At 43.1% G+C, this 27,441-nt stretch overlaps 1 protein-coding gene across 3 annotated transcripts in view; it reads right to left on the bottom strand.

The window, feature by feature from the left end:
* LOC124153655 (homeobox protein unc-4 homolog) overlaps nucleotides 1-27,441 on the bottom strand; it is a 354,512-nt gene that overhangs the window by 246,037 nt on the left and 81,034 nt on the right. For all 3 annotated transcript variants that reach the window (XM_046526951.1, XM_046526952.1, XM_046526953.1), the window contains exon 2: nucleotides 21,877-21,924. In XM_046526951.1, the coding sequence (XP_046382907.1) occupies nucleotides 21,877-21,924 (48 nt within the window). The remainder of the gene's footprint in view (nucleotides 1-21,876; nucleotides 21,925-27,441) is intronic.

Below are 27,441 nucleotides of genomic sequence, written 5' to 3'. Positions count from 1 at the left end.
CATTCGTGGAAATATTCAACTCTTCGATCACGACTCAATATTGAAGTTCTGAACGCCATGAAGACCTGAATGGGAGAGTAAGTTTATTTTTTTTAGTTTTTGCTCCCAAGGCTTTCGGGTTGGTGATTTCACGAGGATCCTGTGATGAGGGGGAAGGGCTTTTTGCAGTGGCAATGGGCGCGGGGAGGGGTATGAGGCATAAGGGTTGAGGTACTGGTATCTTGGTGTGGGGCGGCAAGGATTGGGTAGGGGGTGGGTATAACGAGTGGCCCACTTGAAAGAGAACGGGTAGTGGAAGGGGGAAGAGAGGAGGCATGGTTGATGCTGCTTCAGTGTCTGCAATGAAAAATAACACACGCGCCGTGCGTTCCCTATATGTACGCCACGGGAGAGGAGGTGGGGGGAATGGGTGCGGAGAATATGGAAGATGGGTGGGGGAGACGGTGAATGGTTTTGGGAAGTGGGGTGAGGGGATTTTTAAACAGGAGGGTGGTGTGGATGGGAGACTAAGGGGGGGGAGGGTGGTGGCGAAGAAAGGAGGAGGAGGTACCCTGCGCGAGGTTCTGGAAGGAAAAAGAGTTCGAGGAACTACGAGACGGAAGCGAACGGGCTGGTTAATTACGCTTACATGTCTCCACCCTCCCCGCCCCGATACCACCGGAAATTCTTACATATTCTTCAGCTCGCTCACTCACTCATTGATTCAACCCCAAGGTTAGTTCGGGTGAGTGAGGATAGAGCTCATTCCAGACTTTGCGGGGATCGGGTTTGTGTGGTGGCTAGAGTGTTGACTTCCCACCCCGTGGGTTCGGGCTGAAATCACGGTGGTGGCAGAGAATTTTCAGAGGCTGCCCGATCCCTGCTTGAATGCTATGTGGAGGACAATTCCAGCGCAAAACTCCGTCCGTCGGATGGGACGTTATGCCGCGGTCCCCTTGGTGCCTTTTGTTAAGAGCAGGCCAATGCCGACGCCGGGTATCTCTCCACCCTTCCTTACCTACCATTCCCTCGTGGCGCAAAAGACCAAAGCTGTCGGTCGCCTCCTCCAAAGACCATACCACAATAGAATTTGAAACAGACGTGTGAATAACATATATTCATGGTAGGTACCTTTCCCTGGCAAACTCCCACTTGGACGATTTTGATTCGGCGTGTCCGAAGACTTCCCTATTTGAACCCTAGAACCTTCGTTCATCACTCAAACACACAACCTACTAGACTACTACGTCCAATTATTTTTCACAGCCAGTAGCTAATCCATGTTTCAATGGATGTATCATGATAAGCTAGCGACAACTGTTTTATTTTAAATATATGAGATAAGAATAAAATCTAATTTCCACAGAACTTTCTGTGAAATTTACATAGATTGCATTTATTTATTCAGTATGAATTTTCGCAATCAATGGATTTCACGTGTGATAAGACTCATCAGCTCTTTTCCCCTATTCTGGCATCCGCTTCAAAATTCATCTCTCCTTCCGTTATGTAATTAAGGTTACAACAATAAGATAAATAGATAATAATTTTCACCCTATGATGATTATTTATCGAAACCCGGGTCGCTCTATTTTAGAAAGATATGGTATAAGTAATAGTTTTTCATCAAAGAGACATTTTATGAGATAGGGCTGAATGGGGAAAATCGTTTTTTCATCGAAAGTTACATTCTCCTTCCATCGACCGAATTATAAAATGAAATTGCACGATCATACATAATAAAATACGGTTTCGGGTGTTAGTGAACGACCACATTATGTTTTTCTTGTTGACTAAAAAATGTGTATCAGAAATATACAAGCTGATTCTCGGCATTACCAGTTTGAGGTCCATGGGTGCTTGTGGTTCGCTCGATGCTGTAGGGTGCACGCTTGTCGGCAGATGGCAAGGGATAGCGGCGAATGTTTCACAGCGGATGGATGGAATCGAGAAATCCGGGGGAGAGATATATCAAACCGCACTGCCTCTGATCAACGATCCTTTCTCTCCCTCTGAAAGACGACTGATGTCAATGAGCTCTGATTGTCGAGGTAGTTGATTTAATTTTACTCAAGCCAAATACTTTTTGTACGGATAACGGGTCCGCATGGCTTGGGTGACGAGATCGATTGAAACCCATGCAGCGTAGTTATATCTTTTTGAATCACTTTATGTTGAAAATCTATCGCTGAAAACACCGTTTTTGACGTCGAAAATTCTAAGATTTTCATCACCACATTGATATTTACCAGTTTCATGATTTTGATCTAACACTTATCCTATCCGTCAAAAATAAGATTTATCGTCAATTAATAAAAACTGCTTTGGTGCGCTGCAGTAAAAATTATTAATTCGCCAAACTTACCAACTACAATGCCATTACCAAGTGATATTTAATTGGTATCACTTTTTCGTAGAAAGGGGAGATATCGAATCTTAATGCATAGAACTATTTCCTTGAAATCATTTTTTTTTCATAATTTTGATGCCATCAATTTTAATAATAGATGATTGATTTGAAAAACGATGGCACTTTCGTACAAAAAATTTAATTTTACTTCAAGAGCGGTGTCAATAGGTTTACTACAGAACACATTTATATATCGAAAACGGTCATCAAGTGAACATTAAGTAATTTTCTTGTATTTTCCAATTATTTTTATGTTCGAATACCACCATATTATGCCTGAAACAACTCTGCGTAAGTAACATCCAAATTGATCCTTGAATGACATCGCTTTTATGTCACTTAAGGGATGGTGACGTATAAGTGATTTCGGTGACATAAAATTGACGTCTTTTAGACTAAAAAATGGCATGCGATGCTACTTGGGGATTCTCTTTTTCCACTCGACTTGATCCACGAGAGAGAGAGAGAGACTGAGTGAGTACACGGGAACATCCGTGCCCACGCGGAATACATGCAACCGCCCTCCCACGCTCTTCGCTCGGCGCACACCTGCAAGGGCCTCGCCGCTTTTGTTTACATCCATCCTCTCTCTCTCTCCCTCACTCCGACTCTGTGTGTGCATGTTTTTTTTATTCCCTAAATTAGCTCGGAAAAAGAAGAGGAGAACTTTTGGTGAAAAAGAGAGAGAGAGAGAAGAGTGTGCATTGGGAGGGCCTTTTCTTCTTCCTCGTTATTTTCTTTCCCACCACCATCGGCGAAGGGTGGCGTACCGAGTGGAGTGTAGACTCGTCGAGCACTAAAATGGAAATCTGGCGAAGAATTGCGAGAGTTTAACGAGGAGAGAGAGAGAGAGAACGATCGCGGCAGAAAAGGTATTTCGCCGTGCATGTATTCGTTGCGTATCGTTTTTGAATGGGAGGAAAGAGCGAACTAAATGTTCGCGTCGCGCGCCTTTCTGTCCGCGGTGAAAAACCTGTTAGCGACACTCGTGCAAATGTCATTTTCAATGCCGCAATCTCTCCAGTGTACTCCTCCTCTCATTTATTAATTTTTTTCAATTCCTTCCTTCTGCTTTGGCGCACATGATTTCGAAACAAGGAGTGGATAATTCGAGCCAAGTCTGCCGTATCGCCTGGGGAATTCAAAACGGTTGTGTGACTAAAAAAAAGTGTCATCGAATAGGCTATTGGAATGTTAGCGGTACGGAACTCTACATTTTTTCACCGACAGAATTTTATGGAAATGATCGCACAACCATACGATTTTTCTGGAGAGGAATCGAACTCGATAACCAATTGGAGCACGCCATTACTTATCGGTAGATGAATATGCTTGGAATATGGATAAAATTTCCTTGTCTCTCAGAAAAAAATGTAGAAAACTTGAGATTGTTGGGAGACGACTGTGTATCAGATTGAAACGGAAAAGAGTTGGATTGAAAAACTAGTTAGGTAAACAACAAGCACTTCATAATATAAAATCACTATGTGGACTGCATATTGCTACATTGAAAAAAATAGAATCTATCAATCTGAGATACAAATAAAAGAATACGATGGACTGTTTTCGAATCAGAAAGCAACGATAAAAAATTAGAACTCCGCTGAAAAGCAGGGAATAACTACTGTCATACAGCTTTTGAATATTTTTCATATGGTCTTGCAAAAATGAAATCGGCAACACAATGGAGGAAAGCACAATCTAATATTCCCCGCAGAATAAAATTTCCAAGCGGATTGGTCCCACAATTGGTTTTCCCCGCAGCCTATTCAATCTGTATCGTGTTCACATTTTCACGAAATTGGGAATAAACGCCGGTCTCTTTAATGCATCGCGCGGCGGCAAAACGTAATCCAAACAATCCACTTTTTGAGCCGACAAATTTGCGTTTTCATCCTCATCTCCTACCCGTCGAAAATAAAAATAAAAAAATCCCCGCTCGGATTCCATCTCTCTCTCTTGGGTGAAGCGAAACATTAATGAAAAATGAAACAGAAATAAACCATAATATTCACATCCTCCATTCGACACTCGAGAATACCTTTCGAGAAAGCAATTTTTTTAAGAATGGAAGAGGAGAAAAATATATTTACAATGCGACCAAACTCTCGTCCCGAGGGATAAGAAGTGATGGGACGGTGAAAGAGGAGGAGGATGTCGAACGAGAGAAAAATAATCGAAATATTAGAAGCTCATCGATTTTATTCGCTTCATCCGAAGATGGCGAGGTATGATTATGAGTTCGCGTTACCCATTCTGTTCGCACCGTTCCTCAGACATCCTTTGCTCTCCTTCATTCACGCCAAGCAAAGGGGTGAAGGCAGGAGACTAAGGTATTAGAGACGGCCTTGAGTACAAGTCAAACCTATTTCATATATTAGCATAATGTCGAAATAATGTGAGGAGGAATCGGGAAAGGGGATGGTTGAAAAATGCACTAAAAATAAAATAAATATAAAATTTCCAATAAAATAATTTTTTCGATTTTGCCCCAATAGGTACAAGTCAAACCTATTTCAAAATATAAGCTTACTGTCCAAAAATAGCATAGTCGGGAAAGGGGAAGGTAAAAAGATGCGCCAAAATATAAAATAATTACAACATCACCAATAAAATATATTATCACTTATTGCGGTGTCTCACGTGTTCAGATATGGATAGAAAAATGGAGATAGCATACAAAACATACTACACATTTTTGAGCGCTCCTTTCCATTATTTAGTCATTCCAGTAATTATATTCGTATTTTTTGTGCCTATACTGCCGTTGACGTCCACTTTTCAGCCATTATGATTATGCTAGTCACATTGAATTCTGTCGCAACCAATAATTTCCAAAATATTTAAAATCATAAAATCGAACGATTTCAGTCGGAGAAAATTCACGCTGAATGAAAATACATCACCTAAGTAAATTTTCACAGATTTTTTTCATTCGTTACGACGCGTTTCGTCGCTGAGTTTTCGGGTACTCGAAGCGTTCGGAAAAAGCTATGACACGCTTGTAAAAAGCTATGACAAGTCAAGTAAAAAAATCTGTGAATATTTACAAAGAAGGTATGGCTTGATTCAATAAAAATGATATTCAAGAATGCTTTAAGTAAGTATGCCGACAAATCCAATGCAGTATCACCCGAATCTTCGAAATTTACTCGACGAGATTCGTAGGTTTTTACGGGTGTCTCAAGCCAAGCCTGGCCGGGGGCGGCAGATTTCCGCCACACGGGGCGACGAGGACTCCCGGGGGACCGAAAGGGGATGGGGGATTCAAAGTATCCGAACAGGGGAGGGGAGGGAGAAAAACCCTCCAAACGCCAAATGGGTGGGAGGTAGATGGGGGGGGGGGGGGGAGCGAAAAAGGGGAGGGAGCCCCCAAAAACTTAATCTCAATTCCCCATTTTCAATTCCGATCGGTAAACTTCCCCACCCTTCCCTTTTCGGCCCTCTTTTGCCGCTCACGCTACGGGGGTTAGCGTCTTCCTCAGAAACCATTCTCTCTCTATCTCCCTCCCAATCCCCCTCTCTTACCATCCAATACACACGTATAAAAACACCACACACACACACACACACTGAACCACCATCAGTACCTACCCCTTTAGCCACCCCCGATCCACTGTCTCACTTGACAAACCCACCCCACAGACACCTACCCTCCGCAGAGGAGGGCCTCCTCCGCCGCCGTGAACATAGCCCAGCCGCCGCAGCCCACGGGCGGACTTGACTGACACAAGCGTCTCCCGACAGATCTGTCTTCCCTCTCCGTGTGTGGTGGTGTGTCATCACGGCGGAAAAGAGCGCCCGCTGCACTTCCTTTGTTCATCTCTCCTCCCCCCAATTCCCTCTTGTCCCGGGTTCGATTCTGGCCGCGGCCGTTTGTGCACCAAGTACATACATACATATATTTATTCATACCGCTCTCAAGAGAGCTCCCCCGTCTTTTTTACGCGACAAGTTCCTTTGTGCCGGATAGTTGTGGCTGCCGCTGAAAAAGGGCGTTAAAGGAATATAATCAATCGGGAATCAATCTTCTATAAACTCTTCTCCCTTTTGACCCCCCACCCCGTTTTCACTCGTTTTATTTCAACCCTTCTGGTCCATTCCCTACTCTACCCCAGAAAAAAACGTACGTACCAACGTACGTACACTATACACGTCAGCTGCATCATTTGTCACGCGTAGGCAGAATCTACGCACTGGACCATTCACGGTATTCTAGGATTTCAAATCGGGAGTCTATTACCCATTCTGTCAAACGCAACTAGTTACAATCACGAGACTTCACATCCAATGAATGCCCTTTTACTGTCGAAAAGCTACTTTATTCCATGAATTAAATAGAATCAATACAAAAATTGAGTCTAAGAGAGAATCGAGTCTGATAATTGACAAAGGATCTTCCTAACCATAAGTAGTATATTTTAATCCATTAAATGAGATCTTGAAAATATGCTATTCGAAACAAGTTGTGATCAATCCGAGAAGGAATTATGTATCATATCTGCTGAAGACGTAATGTCTCAGCGTCCCATAGTAAACCTATTTTTATCAGATTTGGCGTTATAAAATTATACTGGCACAATTACAATAGCATCATAGAGAAAACATAATCAAAACTTATGTTCTCTGCCGGGATAGAGTCCTCGCCTGCCACACCGAAGGTCCTGAGTTCGAATCCCGCCTGGATGGTTCACCCCTTACCAGGGCATGGTTGTTTGTGATTGTCCCATGTTAATTGTTGAAAACCCTCCATTGTAAAGGCCAAATAGTGCTGAATTCGGGGTTATAGAAATAAATAAATAAAACTGCTGCAAAAATTAAAAACTGGGAAAATCCTTGCAGAGCAATGATGATTTCTCACATTTTTTCTCAGCCTACGATTAAAGCGTAATAGCATGATGACACACATAACATCCCATTACGTAATATAGTGAAACCCCGTTGAAAAGAGAAGACTTCATCTCCATAACAGTTGAATATCAAACACGACCATTAATAATCAATTCTGCCGACAAAAATTTTCCCCGAGTCGTCCCTCTGTCGCCTGACGCGAGCACAATGAATGCAATTCTGAAATTTTATTGGGCCATTTATCACGGTGATCTTCCGTGACCGGCCTGTCCCTACCCATCCCCTTCCCCCCAACTGCACCGGACGACACGCACATATAACGAACCCAAACGAGGCGAGTTTCACTTTCAGCCCGACCATCCCCTTTCCCGATTCACTCCCGGGCCCATTACTTACCCTCCCTCCCCGATCAAAATAAAAGGAAACCCGAAACGAATTCACCCCTTTCACTCCCTCCTCCCTTTTCCAATCGAAAACGGAGAAATAAATGGAAAGGAAGAGTTTCCCAGAGAAATTTTCCGTCTTTCTCTCCCCCAGCCATCTTTACCGTACCACTAGATATAAGCTAAGTTACTATAAGATAGTTAGATAAGATAGTACATCTAATGCATGCACGCTGCTTTGGCCGCTGGTTGGTTTGCTTGGCTAGTTTGAGGGTAGGTTTCACCCAAGATGAAGCCAAAGACGGGAGAATGTATTACAATCAGGGGAGGAGGTCTAGTATTTTTTTAAGTATTATTATGTTACTTGTATTCAGGGGAGCCTAGTTTCCTAAGTATTATATGGATGCGACGGAGAAAAACTAAATTAGAAAGAACAAACCTATCATTGGCAAGTAAAAATTATTATCACAGCTCCCTGAGCTATTTCATTTGTGAAATGATTCTAATTAAACTAAATCAAATTTACTTCCAACCTGACTCACATATCAACCGTAAACCTGCCCTCGGTTTCCTTAAGCAATATTTATTGTTTATTTCATCAATTATACATGAATAATTTCCCCGCTAATGAAATAGTTACAAGTTTTAACAAGAAAAATACACTAATTGAATTATTAACCACCATCATTGCAACTGAAGATTCCTCAACGCCACGAGATTAGTGGCAGAGGAAAATAAATATTGTGAACAAATAAATGGTCTAGGTAAAAATAGAAGGTAATAATTTATAGCACTAAAAATAGACACACACACACACCCTGAAGGGACGGAGCATTTCAATTCCGCGGAACAAAAGGCATCGCACGCCCTTCCCGGAATTTATCGCGCTGCAGTCTCTGAGGTTGGGTATACGGGGGACGAGGAAGGGTGATGTCGGCCGTGGGGAGGAAGGGTAGGTACCTACTGGTGAGGCAATCACTTAGACGGGGAGGCTGACGGAGGGGGTAAGGGGTTCGAGAAATGTTGAGGGAATGGAAGGGGAGATGAGGAGAATGGGAGGATTGAGCCGACAGATGAGGCCTCGAGAATTTTTCCACGAGTGGAGGAAATTTTGCGGAAAAATGAACGAGAAACGCGGAGGGGAGGATGCGCTTCTTTCTTCTGGTTAGGAGCAAAAATCACTCTCTCTCTCTCTCTCCTCCTTTTCGAAGGGAAGAGAGGGATAAAAAAGACCGCGGCAAACACCACAGATAGGCGAGAGTGAATGATGGAGATAAATAAAGGAGGCTGTGGGTGGGAATAGCTTATCTCCGAAAGTAATTAATTAGGGGTATCGTGGAAAAAAGTCCGCATTATCCATCCATAAGATGAGTGCCAAAAGACTTCGATTTTTAAGGGAAGACCTTGAATCGATGACGAACACAACGGCGATTTCAATGCCATCAGGCTATAAGTTGCTCACAAGAGTCAACATGAAGTCTAATTGAAAAGTTCTTTTTGAGATGACAATTACATACTAAAGAGTGAGGTTTGTAGCTCAAAGCCAAAGATTAGGGTACATCGTGTGCAGTAGGTACACATGCAGTTGGTGAGTGTTGGGAAAAATTATAACAGAACAATTATTCCTTTAAGAAGAGGGACGCTAAAAATTGTAATCTATAAATGTAAGATTTTTTTGATTTTTTAAATGCAAATGATATGGTAGAAAGATCTGAGGGCGAAATGATGTGCGATTTAACTAATTAATCATATATTAGTATCCCAGTTGGGTTATCGAGGGCAAAGAATTTTGAATAATAGAAAATTTTACTTTTTATACATCTCATAGGTTTTTCACTTGCTGATGGCAGACTACCGAAATTTAAATAAAATAAGAATGGCAAAAAGTTTTATGGATCACTTTCTTCTCTGTGAAGTAATTTTATGCCAATCAGTTTTACTATAATGCTAAGTATCTGTCTGTTAAAATATATTTCTTGCCTTTTTTCTCATACACATCCTTCTTTGTCGGACACAGGTGCTACCTCTGACTGTGTGACTTCATTCCCTGGTTGCAGAGGCCACCCTCCTCGGGAACAGCGGAGGAATTGGGCCGAGGAGTGTTTGCAGACCTCACCTCCAAATGAGACCTCGAGATGAGAGTCCCTGTTCCTGCACAACTAGAGCATTCTTAAAGGCAGGGAGTACCCACGATGTTTTGGGCAGTTGAATCTAATTCTACATCACACATTTCACAGCCCGGAGAAGATTATATCCGATTCTAACTTGAGATTACTGTAAAGTATAACTGCTCTTCTCTCAGATAACAGAGCTTTTTAAGCAAGAGCAGTCTCAAAACCATAGCACCGGCTAAATAAATTAACAGAATACAATTGGCGGCAAACACCTACTAAGACATTGATTCCTTTTAATCTGAGACAAATCAGTTGCCTAGCAAATAATTCTGCAAAATTATCAAAGTGTAGCATCAAATTTTAAGGGCTACCATTATATCATTATGTTTGAATTCTTCAAAAAGACAGGTAATATTAAAATTAAAATCCTATAAAGCGGGTTGTTTGGTTAAATAATAAAAATCCAGGAAAAATAAAATTAATTTTAGTGATTCGAGTAAATTACCAAACCATCTGATCATCATTCAAAAGTCATGACAATGAAGATGATCTTAAAGTGATAGAAGAACTCACGCGCAATTTCTTGGGTAAAAATTTCAGTCCTCACCTTTCTTCTCTAATGTGGAATGCACAAAAAGATAAAACACGGTGATATTCTTATGGGAAAGGTCTCGGCGCAAGTGGTATAGAGGAGATGATTCCCTATCACCTTGAATCTAAAAAGTATTCTTCTCTGTGACACTACTGCACTGAATCAAAACAAATACAAACACACTCTCGCTATGGCTCTCAGTACTACATTGCTATTTTAGTCGAAAAGGCTTGAGCCTCCCTTATAGTCTCGATAACGAGGGCAGAGGTTAGGGATGGAGGGGTTGACAGGGAAATGGAGGGTAGTTTGGAATAAAAAGCATGAGAATCTGCATGCATAATGGTCAAGGGTCGGCAGACAGCGATTCCTTGGCCTTCCACTCCACGATACTAGGCTCCGCCGCCTCCAAGGCTTGCTAAACAAGAGAGTCCTGTTCAGACGAACCACCCCCGCCTCCAAACACCCCCTGTATATACACAATGCCTCCCCTCCGGGCGCCGATCGCACCCCCCCCCCCACTCCTTCGACAGGGGTTTTGGAGAAGGGGGTACAATTCCCTGCGGTGGAGGGATGGGAGATAGCTGTGCTCGGCGTATTGATTTTAGTCCGCGATAGAGGAGGCTGGGAGGGGAGGTGATGGGGTGGAGGGGGTGGGGGACTGGGGTGGATCCTCGGACGTGTGGGGTGGGGTGGGGCGGGACACTGGGAAGTGGGGGCGATATGGTTCGGGGTAAATGGCGTATGCCTTGGACAAGGGGATGGATGTTTGAAGGGGTTGATATTCACTCTGTGTTGTTTGTATGTATGTATCTGTTAGATGCTCTCGAGTAGTAATGTGAGGTTGTTGCGCGGGAGAGGGAGGAATATTTTCGCAGCCCTTGTAACTCGAAGAGGGGAGTTGGAGGGGGGGGGGTCGCCACTTCCCTTACATTCAAAGTCTCCTCCTTTTTTTTAAACCACCCTCTTTCTCCCTTATATCGTCGACATATACCAACCCTACGACCATATAGTATAAATCCCTCCCTACCAAGACGAACCCATATTTTCTCCAGCCGCCAACACTACCACCCAAAGATGGAAAAAATGAAGAAGAGCACGCAACACCCCTCGCACTCCCCGAACAATTCTCCCCCCCTCCCACCCAACAGCCCCATGGAATACCCCCCGGGGAGGGGAGGACTTCGCCACCCCCGCTGTTTCCCCATCTCTTCCTGCCACCGTCTCCCACCTACCCTTCCAACCCCTCCCCGCACGTAACACGCGGAGAGAGAAAAAAAAATTCCCGCAACCGTTCGCCCGAACACTCATAAACATCCCTTAAGCAAATGCCACTTTGCTCGGCGCCTCCAGTGCCTTATCCCGGCGGTCCCCCACCCTTCTCCCGCCAATCTCCGCGACTTAAACTCCCACCCCGTTGACATTGAAATAAAAAAAGCAAACGACTGCTGCTGCGCACCGACATTCCCGTCTTGAACTGTGACTCTCGTTTTGCTGGCGCTCTTACGCGAGCGACTGCGAGGTAAGTGGCATGATAGGATGGGAGAGGAGTCAAGAGAAAGAGAGAAATGTCGATATACTAAATGGTTGCCCGATTGAAATGAAAACAGTTGTATACAAGAGTGTCGCAGTAAGAGTGCATAATGGCATTTTCGTCCCCTATCTGCTCTTACAATGACACTGAAGATTTGGAGAAAAGAACTCGAAAGATATGACAATAAAGCAGGGAAGTTAGCGTGAATGCAAAAAAATTGAAAGGAGTAGGAAGAGGAAGGATTACCTAACTGATTTTCATTCTGAACTTGTAAACAACAACGACCATCTCGCACTATATTCAGCGTTTTCTAACTGTTAATCCAACATATTCAGACCTAAAAGATTCACGGAGCTATTGTCTCGGTCAAAGAACATTCCCATGAAGCTAGAAAAAAACGTGAATCTTTGAGTGCGAACAATACAGACTTGAGAAGATCAATATATATGCTGGAGAGTCGACTGTCATATGCTTGACGAATTAGCACATTTTCCTGAGGATGCAAATAGGTGAGCTTTAATAACGAAATGATACGTTTGCATATTTATTAAACCTACTACGGGAAGCTGTAATCGTGGGTCTGCGGTGAGAAGGTTAGTTTACACTTAGACGACCTACGCCTTTTAAAATGCAAACAAAACAATCCAATTTCATTTCAGTGAATATGACACAGTCCATTTATTCACTTCACAAGTTACAGAAGAAAGCCCACGATTGCTGGCACTGGATATTTTCAAATTTTGCCGGTGGAATGTCAAGGAGTTACCTGATTTCTTAGACCAAAATAATACCTCTAAAAATTATCGTTCACCTATTTGGCGGTTGACAGCCTCCTGTGCCGTCCGAGAATGCAAGCCATTCCTTCAAAAGCCCGTTATGAGAGTTTAATAGCGTCCACTGGTGTCATGCCGATAAGCTAACAGATGATGCTTCAAGTCTAGCTATTTACTATAGGATACCGTTTCCATCGCTACTCTGAGGGACAGCTTCTTAATACACAAATGTAAACTCAGTTTTTAGTCCTTACTATGATTCAATTCCGCTTTTTTCATGGTATCAATAAGTACCCTGATGATGGTATGCTAATGTCGCATCCCGCTCGTCTTCGAACGATATATTAGCGACAATACGAGCGTCTCTCGAATTGAAGGATCTGGTGCCGGAAATAAAAGGAGTCACTCAGAATAAAAAAAGCAGTGACTTTATTCCCTTTAAGAATGAACAAATATGTCCCCAGCCACTTGGGCGATCCAGCCCATCCAGTCGCCAAGCCACAACTCAGCCCCGAGCCAAGCTAGGCATACCCTTTTAATCTTCCCCAAGGGAATGTCCAAAAAGCACTCTTATCTACCCTACCCCTGGAACGACATCCGCCGATCACGAGCGAGTCATCTCGTAGATTTGCACTTTGGACTAGCATGCCAACGTGCCGGCTCACGCGTAGCAATGGCTGCTGGATGCTACACTACGCCGAAACCTGGGTCTGAATCGAATAACGTGTGGACTAGCAACTAAGCTCTTTAATACGCTCAGCCATTTACTCTGTTTCTTGAGGAAAAGCCTCCACGAATTCCACCCGTAGACCTTCCCTGACTAACTGAAAGGAGACATGCTTGAATATATTGACGGAACGGCTAAGGAGCCACCCTAGACCTAAATCACAACTCCGATCACTCTGCTTCACGATTCGTGAGCCTCCGTTTCCGTCCGAGCGTGCGAGAGCGACCGTCTGCGAGAGGGGCACAGCCGGGCAGCGTGAATTTCACCCGCTCCCTTTCATACGCTCTCACTCCTTCACTTTTTTTTACTCAATTTTTTCGAACCCCTTTTCTATATCTTCCATCATTCCTTTCGGGGGCCGGAACAAAGCCGGAGAATTCCTGGAGCGACGCGAATGGCGAGCTAATTGAGGTTGAATGGCAAGGAGGAGGCAAGAAGGAGAGGAGGAAAGAGAAGGAATAAAGGAGAAAAGGAACGAAAGAAAGAGAGGAGAAGAAGAGGGAGAGGAATAAGGGTAATGAAGAGGGGCAGCGATATGGTGTGCGTTGTGTGCGGGTTCTGACCGCCGCCCTCGCCGCGAGAGGACAACAAAGGGTCCTCGCAACCTCTCCTTCAATTTTTTTTCTCTCTCTCCCTTTCTGCTTCCCTCGAGCGGTTCGCGGGGGTGGCTCGGCTAATAAGTGCGGCTCGCGGGGGCAGCGGCCCAAGGGGTTGGGGGTGGGGGGTAACTCGAGTGGTGTTGAAATACAGGGGCGGGAAAAAAAGGACAAGCACTGCTAAATGGTCGTGAGGCAATGTGGGCGAACCCTCAGTGTACCGAGATACCACAAGAGAACTTACACGAGGCTCAAGTCTCATGATCGGTGATATTACGATCAGGCACGTGATTTTTACGTTATAAAATACAATTACAAAACGCATAGGTGATATCACAAAACAGGTTCAGTAAGAGGAAATTAGACTTTATTCCAACATAAAATCTCGTTAATCGGAATCTGGTTTGTGAGTGCTGTTGTCGAAGTAAGTTCAATATGATGGACAACATTAGCTGGTTCTTTACTACATTAAGTGATGAAAAAGAGTAGAAATACGTCACTATGAAAAGTCTAGCGGATAGGAGTGCGGAATGTCAAAGCAATCATATATAGGGTTGTTGACCAATGATGATGATGATATTACGTGCACATGATTGTCATAAAAAAACTTGCAGCCAATTTTAAACATTTTTTATTTAAATTTAAAAAGTATCAGCATATAAGTAATGATTCATTAAATAACGGAATGTTATTATCCTGTAATAACCGGGATTGCATATCCATGGCCCTACTTATCCATACCCTATGCCAGTTGTTCAGCAGGAAAGACACGAGATCGACGGTAAAGCAGAAATGCTGTTTGATCCTCTTTTAATAACCAAGCATGAGAAAATCTACGCAATAATGGATAATGGGAGAGAAATAAATAATGGACAGGCAATTCAGTTTGTAGCATCTTTCCCCCTCACATAGTTTCGAACATCTCTAAGACTCGAGTAAATGCTCACATGAGCACCAGGATATTATGCAAAATGATGTTTAAACAATCTGGCAATACCCTAAGATGTAAACAATAGCTTCTTTCGAACGTCAGAACATGAATAGAGTTTGACGAAAAATTTCTCGGGATTCCCACCGGGTGTGGTATTGGGTTAATTCTCCCAAACTTTCAATGGCTGAGTCTGCCATCGTCTTCAGGGGTTTACTCTTAACGTCTGACGGAGCATGAAAGATGCATACGCCTGTTTTATCCGCTAAAGTCGGCGGTAGCGGAGCATTGGTTGGACCTCGGTCATAGATACTTCAAAGATACGAAGGTTTTGCGCCGCACTAATAACTATTGGGATAGAATTGTAAAGGAGGCAATTGCTATTAGCCTTGAGGAGAAGAGCTTAAACAAAGATAAAGGCTTCCAACTGAGAAGTGCTTGGAATGCCATAATTAATCGCTACATCTGCACACAACAATAACGGCAACTAGGGATACGGATAAATAAATGAGTACCGTAAAAAAGTGCCATTAAGAGTAAACCCCTGAAGACGATGGCAGACTCAGCCATTGAAATGTTGGGAGAATTAACCCAATACCACACCTGGTGGGAATCCCGAGAAATTTTTCATCAATCTATACGCCGGGAAAACCTAAAAGTTTACATGAATCGAGTTTGTGACCTGCTATCCCCGTCCTATGTAAGAGTGGCGCTTCCGGCCGAACACAGTAATGCAAAGGCCATCCCCTCACAGCCAATCTTTAGCTCAATAAATTTTTCACGACTCCCGCACGGCTCCACGGCTACCAACATTTCCCACCTGACCACCAGAGGCACCACCTGCGCCTTCAACACCTTCGCCCTTCGTTTGCCATTATTTCGACCACTCGCCACCCTCATTCTCTCCAACGCGAATATTGCAATAGAGTATCCTCAAGTCGGCCTCATAATGTGTTGTCGCCCACCGCGCATTTTAATTTGTTTATAGAAGTCGCCACACGCGTCGCTGACGGGCAAATTGATCAGAGTTTCACGAGGATATAAGGTATAATTAGGGGTGTAAACCGAAATTTCCATTTCGTGAAATAAATTTTAGAACTATTTTATCATAGTTTTCAAGACTTTGCACACTTTGAATAGGCTGGCAGTCAATACATTTAAAAATTGATAAATATTTATGAAACAATGCCCTCTATATTTCCAGCTGCTAGCTAAATTTCCAGTTCTTGCTACGAAAGTGCATCAGGTTTCGAAAATTGAGATTCAATGATAGCTTCTTAAAAAAAAACAGAAAAGCTGCCTATGTCCTTTTTCGTTTAGTTGAATAATAAAATAACAATCAATAAACCGGCAAGTGAATATATATAATAAGACTAAACGCATTTTGCTACATGATGAGCTGTAATGACACTGAATGAGGAGTTTATACGAATTTGCATCGGTCACCATTGATACAACCTAAACTCGAGAAAGCATCTACTCAATCAGTCCTTTCAACATAAATTTCAGGAAAAAAACGCGACTCACTGCCCCGGATGTGACCACACTTCCATATCCTTGAATCGGACGCCTTTTGCACTCACAAGTGTCTTCCGTCTGATGTCTATTTAACAAAGATTAGCTCTTTCCCTTGGACAAACGTTTGTTTTGGTCCCCGGGAATCGTGTAACGAATGTTTTCCTCCCCTTAAGAAACAGGAAATCTGCTGTCCCCCGAAGAAGGAGCCCTCGTGGTTGTCACTCGAATGGTCTAAACGCCGCCGCCTCGATGGGAGCAGAAAGGGAGGCGAGGCAGCCGGCCCGGAGGCCGTGAGGGATGTCCGAAGGAGAGGCGGTGGTGGTGTCAATCTTTCGGAGGCGGCGTCCCTCTGATGAAACCGGATGGCAGTTGTCTACACATCAACACACGCACGGAAAAGAAACGTCGAGTCAAGATGCCGGCGCCAGCAGTCAAAAGAACACGAACCAAACCGGGAACAAGTAAGGCTCGAGTCTTTTGTAGTGAACTGTCACATCACCGTAGACACCTTCGCATAAAATAAGGATTGAAAAAGCTTCTGCGCTTCATTTATAAGTTCCAAAAATTGATAACTTATAAATTCAGAAGATTTAATCGTGATGGAGTGGAGTTTTTCCATGCTGATAGAAGCTTATAAAGAAGCAATTTTCAATGGATATATTAGAAATATATTCTCGGAAAATTGTAGTGTTTATTTCACCAATGATAATTTAATAGTCACCGGCAATCTCCCTTAAAATAATTTCATTTTCTTGTGAAAATCGCAATTATTATAATATTTAGTATTTTCATCTTTGAATGGCACGACATTAAGGCTAAAACAATTCCTTAAGTTTCATTTATTCTTGAACGTTTTATAATGGGTAAATACATTGATAAACGAAAGCGATTTTAAAGAGTTTAAGGGATTCGATCATTTAATTGGCATGACTAAACTTTTATGTTAAATTTTAAGGGCCCTTATAAACGTAGCAAAAACAAACCATAAATCACCAATTTTGATGCGAGGAAAGCAATACGTGATTATGGATTCATTTTCTTTTAAACTCTAATGCTAAGATGAATAAAAAACTCTTAGTGACACCGATGGAGCATTTTTCAAGGATACCGATTTCCTGGCTTTGAATATAATTATCTTTATTATTAAACCCACCAAATAAATGAAAAACAATAATGATTGGAATTTGGTGAGTCTTACTTAAATCTCTTTAGAAAGATGAGTGTCTGTCTCAATGAATGAGATGCCTGCGTGTTTAAATGATGATGTGGTGAAAAGAAGGAGAGATCTATTGCTTAAGTTTTCTTCTATGAAAAACTACATTTTACTCTTTGTCAAATAAAAAATACATCTATACACAATATATTAAACTAAACTAACTTTAAATGTAGGTATATTTTATTACTTTATTATGTGAGCTCCGGTCGCCACTTTTTAATATATTAGACAACTTAAAATCCAGGCACAACGATAGAAAATATATCAGGGATGTTTAAGTCCCCAGTTACCCTAGGTTTCAACGAGTACCTACTGTCTGCACATGCATACAGAGTGAGATTGGATGAGAGGTTTGCCGGGGATCCGCATTGAATCTCTCCTAATGCCCTCGAATGTGTGTGCTCGCTTCTCTCTCCCTCTTTCCAGGGCCCAGTTGAACACCCACTCCCGGCCAATGGTCTCCGACTCGCCGCAGCAGCGGCCACGCTGACCCTTCCCTCTCGCCCGGCCCCTCCCGCACCCCCGGCGGCGGTAGTACAGGGGGATGGAGAGACACCCGCCCTCCTCCCTGCCGCTCCCCGGGGGAAAGAGCCTCACCACCTGACGGGCGGCCGCCGAGTCATCCGAACGAGCGAATTTAAACTCTCTCTCTCTCTCTCTCTCCTCTCTGGCAAGTAGCCAGGGAAATTGGTAGAGCAGAGAACGGCAAACAAACTAATTTTCGAACTAAAGCACGGCTCCCAATTATTTTGGACGGTTGCCTTTCGTGAAACCCTGTCAGCGCAGTTGGGAGCCGGAAGGGAATTATGGCGGAGGAGGCTGTGAAGGAGTGAGTGTTTTTCTAATGGCGTGCGGGCGGGCGGTGAGCAGATGGGAAGGTTTGGAGCGGCGGCAACCCGTGCTATTGGGAGTCCATTTAAAACTGATGAAAAGCTAATTGATGTCTGCGCCTAGAGAAAGATAGGATGACAGGACTCTTGAACTACTTTTTAAAGACCCTTCCGTAGCAGAAAAAAATTGGAGAAGATTCCCGTGAATGAAATCTCGAAAAACACGTTTCATTGTGAATTTAAATATGTCACAATTTGAATGCTTTGTCTTTGTGGAAATATTTTTGGGAATATGAAATAAAATTTAACAGCTACATGTATATACATTTAATAAGATGTTCCATGAAAAAGGGTCAGCTTCATTCGTACTTATCTTTGTGGTGCCTGAAGAATAATTACCTATGAAAATTTTGATAAAATAAATATTCACTCCTTACATCTTTCACATGAATTAAATTTATCCACCTTCACATTACATGCATGAAACTCCTGTTTGTACTTGTGACATATCAAGGTGGATAAACACGTTTCATATATTTATGCTAAAAAAATTATAAATAAAATAACAGATATTTGATCAATGAAAGGTTTTTAAAGGCCATTGAATGACGAAGATTTTCGATTATTAAAATATCTACGGTGATAGAGATTACATATTAGAAAAGAAAAACACAAGTGCGACGGGCTTCGAACGGTTACACAACATTCATCAAGATATTTCCGCAGAGACGTAAAGAATAGGACATTTTTTAAATTGGCGAGCATCTATTTTAGGGGAGAAAATAATTATCACAAAAAGTCAATTTAAATTATATAATTTATGTTATACGTATTATATGACATGATGATAACATATATTATATTATGTAATGACGGGTTGCAAAAAAACAGTCTTAAATGGTCCAAGATCTTTGTCTATCTCCACCCCGATCACTCCCTTGTCTGGAAGGCAAAGGCGAGTTGGCGCAAAGCTAACGGAGAGCGGGCGACTCGAGTGAAGCCAGCCTTCCGACACCGCCGTCGGCGGCGTAACCTCCCATCCCACTTCCCTAAGTCTCCCTTCCATTCCCCCTTCCCCTCCCTTCCTTCCCCACCCCCTCTCTCCTGCTCACTCCTCCATCCTTTCCATTTCCTGCTACAACGCCCCCCGCCGTGCCCACGGAAAACTTTCAACCACCTCTCACACATCCATCCATCCCCCCCCCACCCTTCTCCCCATCCATTCCCTCCGATTCCCCCACTCCTCCTCCAAAGATCCCCTCTCTCTCCCCTGAACACCTCATACCCACTCCCCAAAACTCTCAGGGACACAAGGAAGTTGCCGCCATATTGGACCATAAAGTCACCATCTTGTTTGTTTTCCTAACGGGGGAGTGGAAGTGCGCTCAACAAGGAGGACACCGGCTTGGGTGGATACAGTTATCTCCTGAAATGACACGCCTCCGTGGAAGAGCGAAGAATAGCTACTGTGCAATCGCAATACGTAAGCGTGTGCGTTATGATGCGAAATACCACATTGAACTTTGCGTTTTGAATCTAAAGATACATTATTTACCTTCATTAGCCCTTCATGTATTCATATTATAAGATTAATAAAATGAAATGGGTGTAACATTTGTTATTATGCCACGTAATTCTTATTTATAAAACCCGTTTCAGCTGTTCTGCGTCACATCCATGGGTACCACTCCGTTGTTGAATTAATAAGAAAATCTAATTACAAAGGGCAGTGAATACGGTTTTCTCATAGCAGTTAGGCCTAATAAAGCATTAAATCGGCCCCACATGCCGTAAGATAAAATCTATTCTTTGAGAGTCGTTACTCGATAATCGCGAAATCGGTAGACTACTGTGGAATCTAAACAAAATATTCCACAGCAGTACTTACGGCGAAATGAAAATATAAATATAAATGACGGAAAGAATTCTCACATTGAGATAGAGTCGAGATCCGCTTCACCCAGACGGGCAAGAAGTCTCCAGGGCACACGTTTTTCGTTTCATATGGCGTAAGTGGTGGACGTTCATTCACGGAGTGACTGAAAGGCACTGGACGACACAGAGTGAGACCTTTAACGCCCGCTGCCGTCTGCCCTTCAAATAAAAATAAAAAGGAATGGTCCCCTTTCCTTTCGTATCCTCTACTCTCTTTACTCCACTCCCTTCCTATCCCACGCCTCGTGTCCACCTTCAAAACCCGGAACGAATCAAAGTTCGTTAAAAATCGCCGGCGAGACGACGACCGGACGCCAAATTCAAACGTAACCATTGGTAATCCGCTTCGCATCGGTCCGAAAATTAAAAACAAATAACATTTTGAACGAAAAAAAGAAACCTCATCTTTTTTAAGTTCCCATCCCTTTTTATTTATATTTCCTCAACCTCCCACCTATTTTGCTCCGTCGGGTTAAAAGAGAGACACTCACCCTTTTCCCGGGCGCTTATTAAAAATATTATTTTATTTCTTCATTCAGTTCCTTCCCTCTCCGCCGATGGAGCCACCTCCGACTTCAAAAAAGGTCGACCATTTCATTCAAACGCGCGGCACACCCCGTTGGCGGCTGACCACTGGCCGTGCCCCCGTGCTCTCTGACCGAGGACCGATGCTAGCTCACCCCCTACCCCCGCTTCAGCTTCAGCTTCAGCTTCCCCGCTTTTCCCCGTCCTCTCCTCTGTCGTCTAGGGTACCCATGAGGGCCGCGGTAGGATCCTGAGGGTCCTAAATTCGACCCCGGAAATTTCATGCCTAGGTGAGTTTTAAATTTCAAGGATTGACACCCGAATGTTTGCATCCGAAAAAGTACCTAAACATCCCCAGCACCCCGGTCGGCACCAGAGATATTCAACAGAATTTTTTAGTTTTCAATACAAAAAATATTCATTCCAAAACTAAAATATAAATATTTACCCTAGTATTATCATAAACCGACCACGCATAACTAAAGGCAGTGACGAAAATTGAATAACTCAAGTTAGATAATGTGTGATCATAATATTAACATCTCATTATTATCAAGTTCTTAATGTTTTAGGAAATAAATAATTTCCAAGCTGAGATGAATAAATGGATGATTCGAGAAGAAATTCGAATTCATACGACGAATTTCGATCATCAAAAATATATATTGAGTTCAAAAATAAGAAAATGATACTAAATAAGATCTTTAAAATGTACAGAGGCTTTTTACCACATTCTCGCGCTTAACATTTTACATAACTTATGGTAAGTGCACTAGTTTGGTGTTGAAAAAATGTTTATCACAAGTATTTAACTCGCCATACAAAGTATTATATAATCTTCAAGTGGGTAACCTAAGAAGTTGTTTAATAAATAAATCAAAATTTCTTTTATCAATATATGTATAAGAAAAAAATATACATGGGTAAATAATAATAGTGATATAAAATTAAAATATTATATAACTTACCAGGCATACAGGAACCAGTTGCAAAAGAATTTTTCAGCTGAGGGAAACCTGCAAAAAAATATAAGTTGATTAGCTTCTATAAACTTCACGAGCATTGCTCAAAATTTACAACGCAAGCACTAATTTCATAAATACATTCTTGAGTTCAAGCAGCAACATAGTATAAATCATCTATTGTTGTTTTCTTCAAGTCCGAAATTGCGGAAAATATTTGTTAAATATTTAATGAAATTGTCGTTTCCTTGAATGAGATATTACCTTTTAGATTGGATGTGAACTTCTCCCTCGAACCGTAATCGATCCATTATATATCCCACCACGTCTATGCATGATTTGCTAGCATCTAGTTTTATAACAATTGGCAAAATATGTCAACCCACCTCCGGCAAGAATAGTCACATTATCATCATATGATGAAACATTATCAACCTCTCAGAAAGATTCTCATAACTCTCTGAATTGACTGACTCCACTGAATGCCACACTTAGTGAAAAGCTGTGGACTGGCACGTCATTTTTCGACAATAATATGTTTCAAAATAAGAACACAACTTATTTAACTAAGCTGAAAAAATTGCTTGTCATTTTGTTCCTCGAAATTCCGCCAACAAATAAATGTAAAATCCAATTATGAATCGCATATACCCTTTATTTCCTCGAGAGCCTTGTCCGCTTCGGGAAAACGTGTTAAAAAAATCATCACCGAGAAATTTACAAAGATATTTATCCAAGCGAGCAAATCAATTCCAAATAATTTGTCACAAAAAAAATAGGCCGAACCAATTATGAATAGTTGCCGTCGGGAGAATGGATTTTTTAAATTGAATCACGACGACAAGTTAGAAAAAAAAACAACGCTTAGGAATCACGAAATACACAGCACGGTCGGACCCAGACGGCCACCCGTCTGCGGTACGTGACGCTGCAGGCATAAAAGCGAGTCACACGTTCCCTTCGGAGGTCCGATCGGCGCGTGAGTGATTGGCAAAAATAATTTGCAACCAATAATTGGAAACTCCCCGTATCCACTCGTTCAATCAACTCTGTTTCCTGTGACGACGGCTCAAGTTATTCCCTTTTTTTCGCTCTTTCTCTCTCTCTCTCTCCCTGTGTTCGTTCGGGTCTTCGGAAGCCTCGTTAATGGGTCGGGAGAGGGTTGTTTATCCAACGGGAGGAAGAGGGAGGTGGGAGAGGCGAAAGGGGTCGAGTGGGAAAATGGGATGATGCAGGGTGGCCAATGAAGGTCCCCGGAGTCGGAAGGAAGCGTGCAAATGAGATCGGGGAGAGGCGGCGTGAGGTCCCGAGGAAGGTCTCCGGCACACACCGGGATTCCGATGCGGCCGCCTCCCTCTCCGGTCTCCGGATAGATGTCCGAAATCACACCTCGTTATTAATCACTTCACCCTAGTTTTGTTTCTAGGCACGTGCGGATAAAAGTCGATACCGTCAAAAAAATGTTTTAACCAATTTTGAGACATAATCAGAGAGGGCGTGCATTGACGAATGGTAAAAAAATATACACTACCGGAAAGTTACTCGCGATTTCCACCGGGTCAAGATCGCCATCACGGCCGACGATCCGATGAACGACTCGTCCATCGTCACCAGGTTGCCTACAAACGAGTCATCCATCGAAACGTCGGCCGTGATGAAGAACCTGACCCGGTGGAAATCCCGAGTAACCTTCCACGATACAATAGGCCGGGAAAGCCTGCGATCTTTCTTCAATCTTCTCCAATCTTGTATTTATCCCCGTAAAAGAATCTACGAGGGATTCGAGGCGTAGGAAAAAAAACTTAGGAGGTAGTTATTGGAGGCACTGTTGCAGAAGTTAACAAGGAAATGATGGGCGGACAAGAGGGGGAAGAAGAATGTGGAGGTAAGTATCGGAGGATAGGAAGGGGTAGGGGGAGGGAGGGATAACGAAGCTGAAACACAAAGAGAAAAAGAAAGAGAGACAGAGGGATGAAAATTTGCGGAAAGAAGTTTCCACCGATTTGGCGCGCGGCAGCAAAGCGTGTCCACAAAGCGGCGGACCCTCCCCACCCGCTCCGGCTAATGAGGTCCCCCTTAATCCTACAGACGGATGGGCGCGGGACGACGGATTTGACGCTGGTGCGTGCCCGCTAGCCGTGGCCGCACCCGAGTCCCCCTACTCCTCCTCGCCTCCCCTCCCTGCACCCTTCGCCGCTCCTTTGAAGCAAGAGCAAAGTAATCCCCCACACTCCAACCATGCACACAACCTCGCCCTCCAAACTCATCCTCCATCCTTTTCATAACGCGAAGGCCATTTTTCGCTCAAATGCTTCGAGTGGCCGGTGAACGATCGATGGGTTGAATAAAGAGATTCTCAGGAAAATTGCCCGCCAGCATGGCCGGTTATAAGTAAGATAATGACAGTGGTGGAGGAGGGGTATTTTTTACGCCTACCGAGCCTATACAGAATAAAGAAAAACGTAGAAGGTGAAAGGGACGTAATTTAACCACTTATAACCTCAGAATAATGAGAACATTGCCGGTTAATGTGTAGGTGTATAAAAAACTAAATATTCAATAAACAAACACACACCTGGTACGTTAAATTTCCTATAAAAGCGTGCGTTTATTCATGCTCGGGTAGGTATTATGTAAGACTCAATGAATAGAATAGTGGAAAGCTTTATGTATGCTTAAATATTTCCTCAACTTGTATAATAGTTATAGGATTACGTCAGAACTCCAACTGTCAATTTAATATGCGCCATCGAAAATGTATTTCTCGTTAATGAGAAATAAATACAGGCCTTGCAAGAGAGGTTTCCCCGAAACCCAAGTAAATTGCTACTTTTCTATTTCGGATTTGTATATTCATCCAAATTTGAATTAGGCCTGATCCATATTAAGCAGGATTATCCACGCACGACTGCAGGTAACAGTGATTACGAAATGTCAATCACACTCGGGACTAAAAACTGGGTTGGGCGGTAAAACCATCGTCATAGGTGTATTCTGAGCCAGACTAATCATACTAATCTGCACTCAAACCAAAAGGACAGCTGTTGGGCTGAGATTTTAAGCTCGGGTTGAAGGAATAAGGGAAGCCTGCTGCTACAAAAGCCTACTAGTAGTTTCCTTGTGATGACTAGCGGACCACGGTGTACTGCCTTATCGGGCGGCATGAGTAATATTCCACAGTGTTGCCTAATGCCTTCGCGGTACTTGCGTGGTTAAGCCCGCTTATATCCTTCACTTTGCCAAGTTACCGCGGATAAAATAGATTGAAAGACAATGAATTCCTATGATAAATTACTAGATTACTTTTGGGGCCGCTGTCAAAGCTCACCAAATCGTCAAATTAGAGAGACTAGGATTTTTTTTATCCCGTGGATTGAAAACGAAGGCATACATGGGTTAATTTAAATGGACGGAAAACCCGAGAAGGCATTACTCTATCTTAGCCCTTAGAGTGAGGGAACATTTTTATAGGTTTTGCGCGGCATTTACTCAAAATTTTCATTGCTACCTAGATATCTTGAACTTTGGCACTTCCCCTAACCATAAGGATCGCAAAGGGGCTTAACTCTACCAGACCATCCCTCATGCACAGAGGCTCTCTTCTGCACTAGCTGGTGGCTAAAATCGTGAAATCCTGCAGCCCAAGGGTTAAGATGAACTCCTCAAAACACCAGTGGAGGTGTCTAATATCGGGATACTCCTTATCTGCAATTGCATTTTCTAGCCACCGGACATTATACAAAATCCAATGAGTAGCTCAACTAAATCATTCTAGGTGCCGAATATCTAATGATAGATATATTATTTCCCCGGAGTTTGAACGTGCGGATCCACCGAGATAATGCAAACCAAATTGCCCCGAAGAAGTAATAATAATAACTATTCTGTAGCCATAGCATTAATCAAACCCGTATAACAAGATTCCAAAGGTGGAAACATGGTTGAGGTTACTTGACGTGAGTTCCATCCGCGTCCCTTCACGTTTCTCCATTCCCACCTACCCCAGAAGGCCTCAGGTGTCCCCAGGGCTCCACCAGCCACCCTTAAAAACCCCTGTTCCCAACCCCCAGGAGCGAGAACAACCTTATGCCCCCGCGCTCTCCATGCGGCCCCTAGGGACGGCGAAAGCGTGGTGCGTCCTTACTTCCTGGCTTGCCTCCGATGGGACTAAAGGTACAGTTCTCGAATCTCACGAATAGTAAGAGACAAGACGCAGCAGTGACACAGGGTGGTAACAAGAGGAGAGGGGGGATTTTTCAGAGGAGAATTTTTGAGGGGTTGGGGGACCGAGGACTCCGGTGGAGGTGGGTGGGATGAGTACTGACTCCTCTTATTTTCAATATATGTATACGTATGGGCTGTTGCCATTGCTGACATTCGGTTCCCCTCACATTCTATGGTGTCGATTTTAAAACTCAGCTTAATGAGTCGAGAAGGTGAGGTAAGCCTCTGGGACCGGGTTAAGGGAGCAGTACCGAAGCGGAAGAAGTGAGCAACTGTTGTGATTCACGGAGGAAACTTGTAAATAACACGTGCAAGTCTCATGGTTAAATTTTCTCTCAGAATACAAGGACGCGTGGAATTTTTTTGCAAATAATTACAAGGAATTTTAACTGAAAATGACCTGTGAAAACGTCAAAGGTATGCAAAGTGCTATAAAAAAGACATTTAAGGTGGCATATTAAAGAAAAACTATATTGAGACGGATTTCAAGCTTAGAGTTAGGATGCAAATTCCGCTGATACTTGGAAAGCAGTAGAAATGTTTCAATTTCCTTATAAAAATTGTTTATACTATCAGGGGAAGCAAGGAGAGTGCATGGAAGAAGAGGATTAATTGAATGACGACAGGTGTGTTCTAGTTCCGTTCACGGATGTGAGTCGATGCTCTTCTTAAGTCGCAACTGCATGCGAGTGGCTGCATCCCCGACTATCAACTTATATAAACTAGACTTTAAGGCAATTCTAGTCGTCAATCATTTCACGCGATACATACTAAAAGCATTTTTAAGCGGGCATAAGCTATTATTTCCTCTTGCGATCAGAATTACACACAATCAAGAAAATCTAAGTCCTGGATGGATTTTTCAACCACAAAACGGCGTTTGCAGGCAGGATATCAGGCTCCGCCAACTCGGGGATAGAAAAATTAGTAATTTTGATTGAGATCGACTTTCTGCTTCAAAGGAAGCAAAATTTTTCACTCACCAACTGCCGAAGAAGGGGTTTCTTCCTTTACCATACTGTGGCGCAGCGATCGCTATCGTGTCATTTGGATTGGAGGGCGTTTGATTTAAAAATCCGCCGCCCATATTCCTGGTTTAGAGGTGGATGAAGATGGAGATCAGTGGGAGGGTATAGTTCAAGGGTGAGAGATGTGAGGAGTGACGGTGGAGGCAATAATCGGCGTTGGCTGAGTGAGTACCGCCGTGAGGGGTTGGCGCGGATGGTGGAAGGTGAGCGGGAAGGGGCCCATCAGCGTCGCAAGCTCGCTTTAATGCGAAAGAACCTCCTATAGAGGCCGGCTCACTTTCTCCACGCACCGCTCACTCCAAAATCATCGCCTTCGCTT

This window comes from Ischnura elegans, chromosome 2 (assembly GCF_921293095.1).
Source record: "Ischnura elegans chromosome 2, ioIscEleg1.1, whole genome shotgun sequence".
NCBI lineage: Eukaryota > Metazoa > Arthropoda > Insecta > Odonata > Coenagrionidae > Ischnura > Ischnura elegans.
This window is presented reverse-complemented; position numbering and strand designations above follow the sequence as displayed.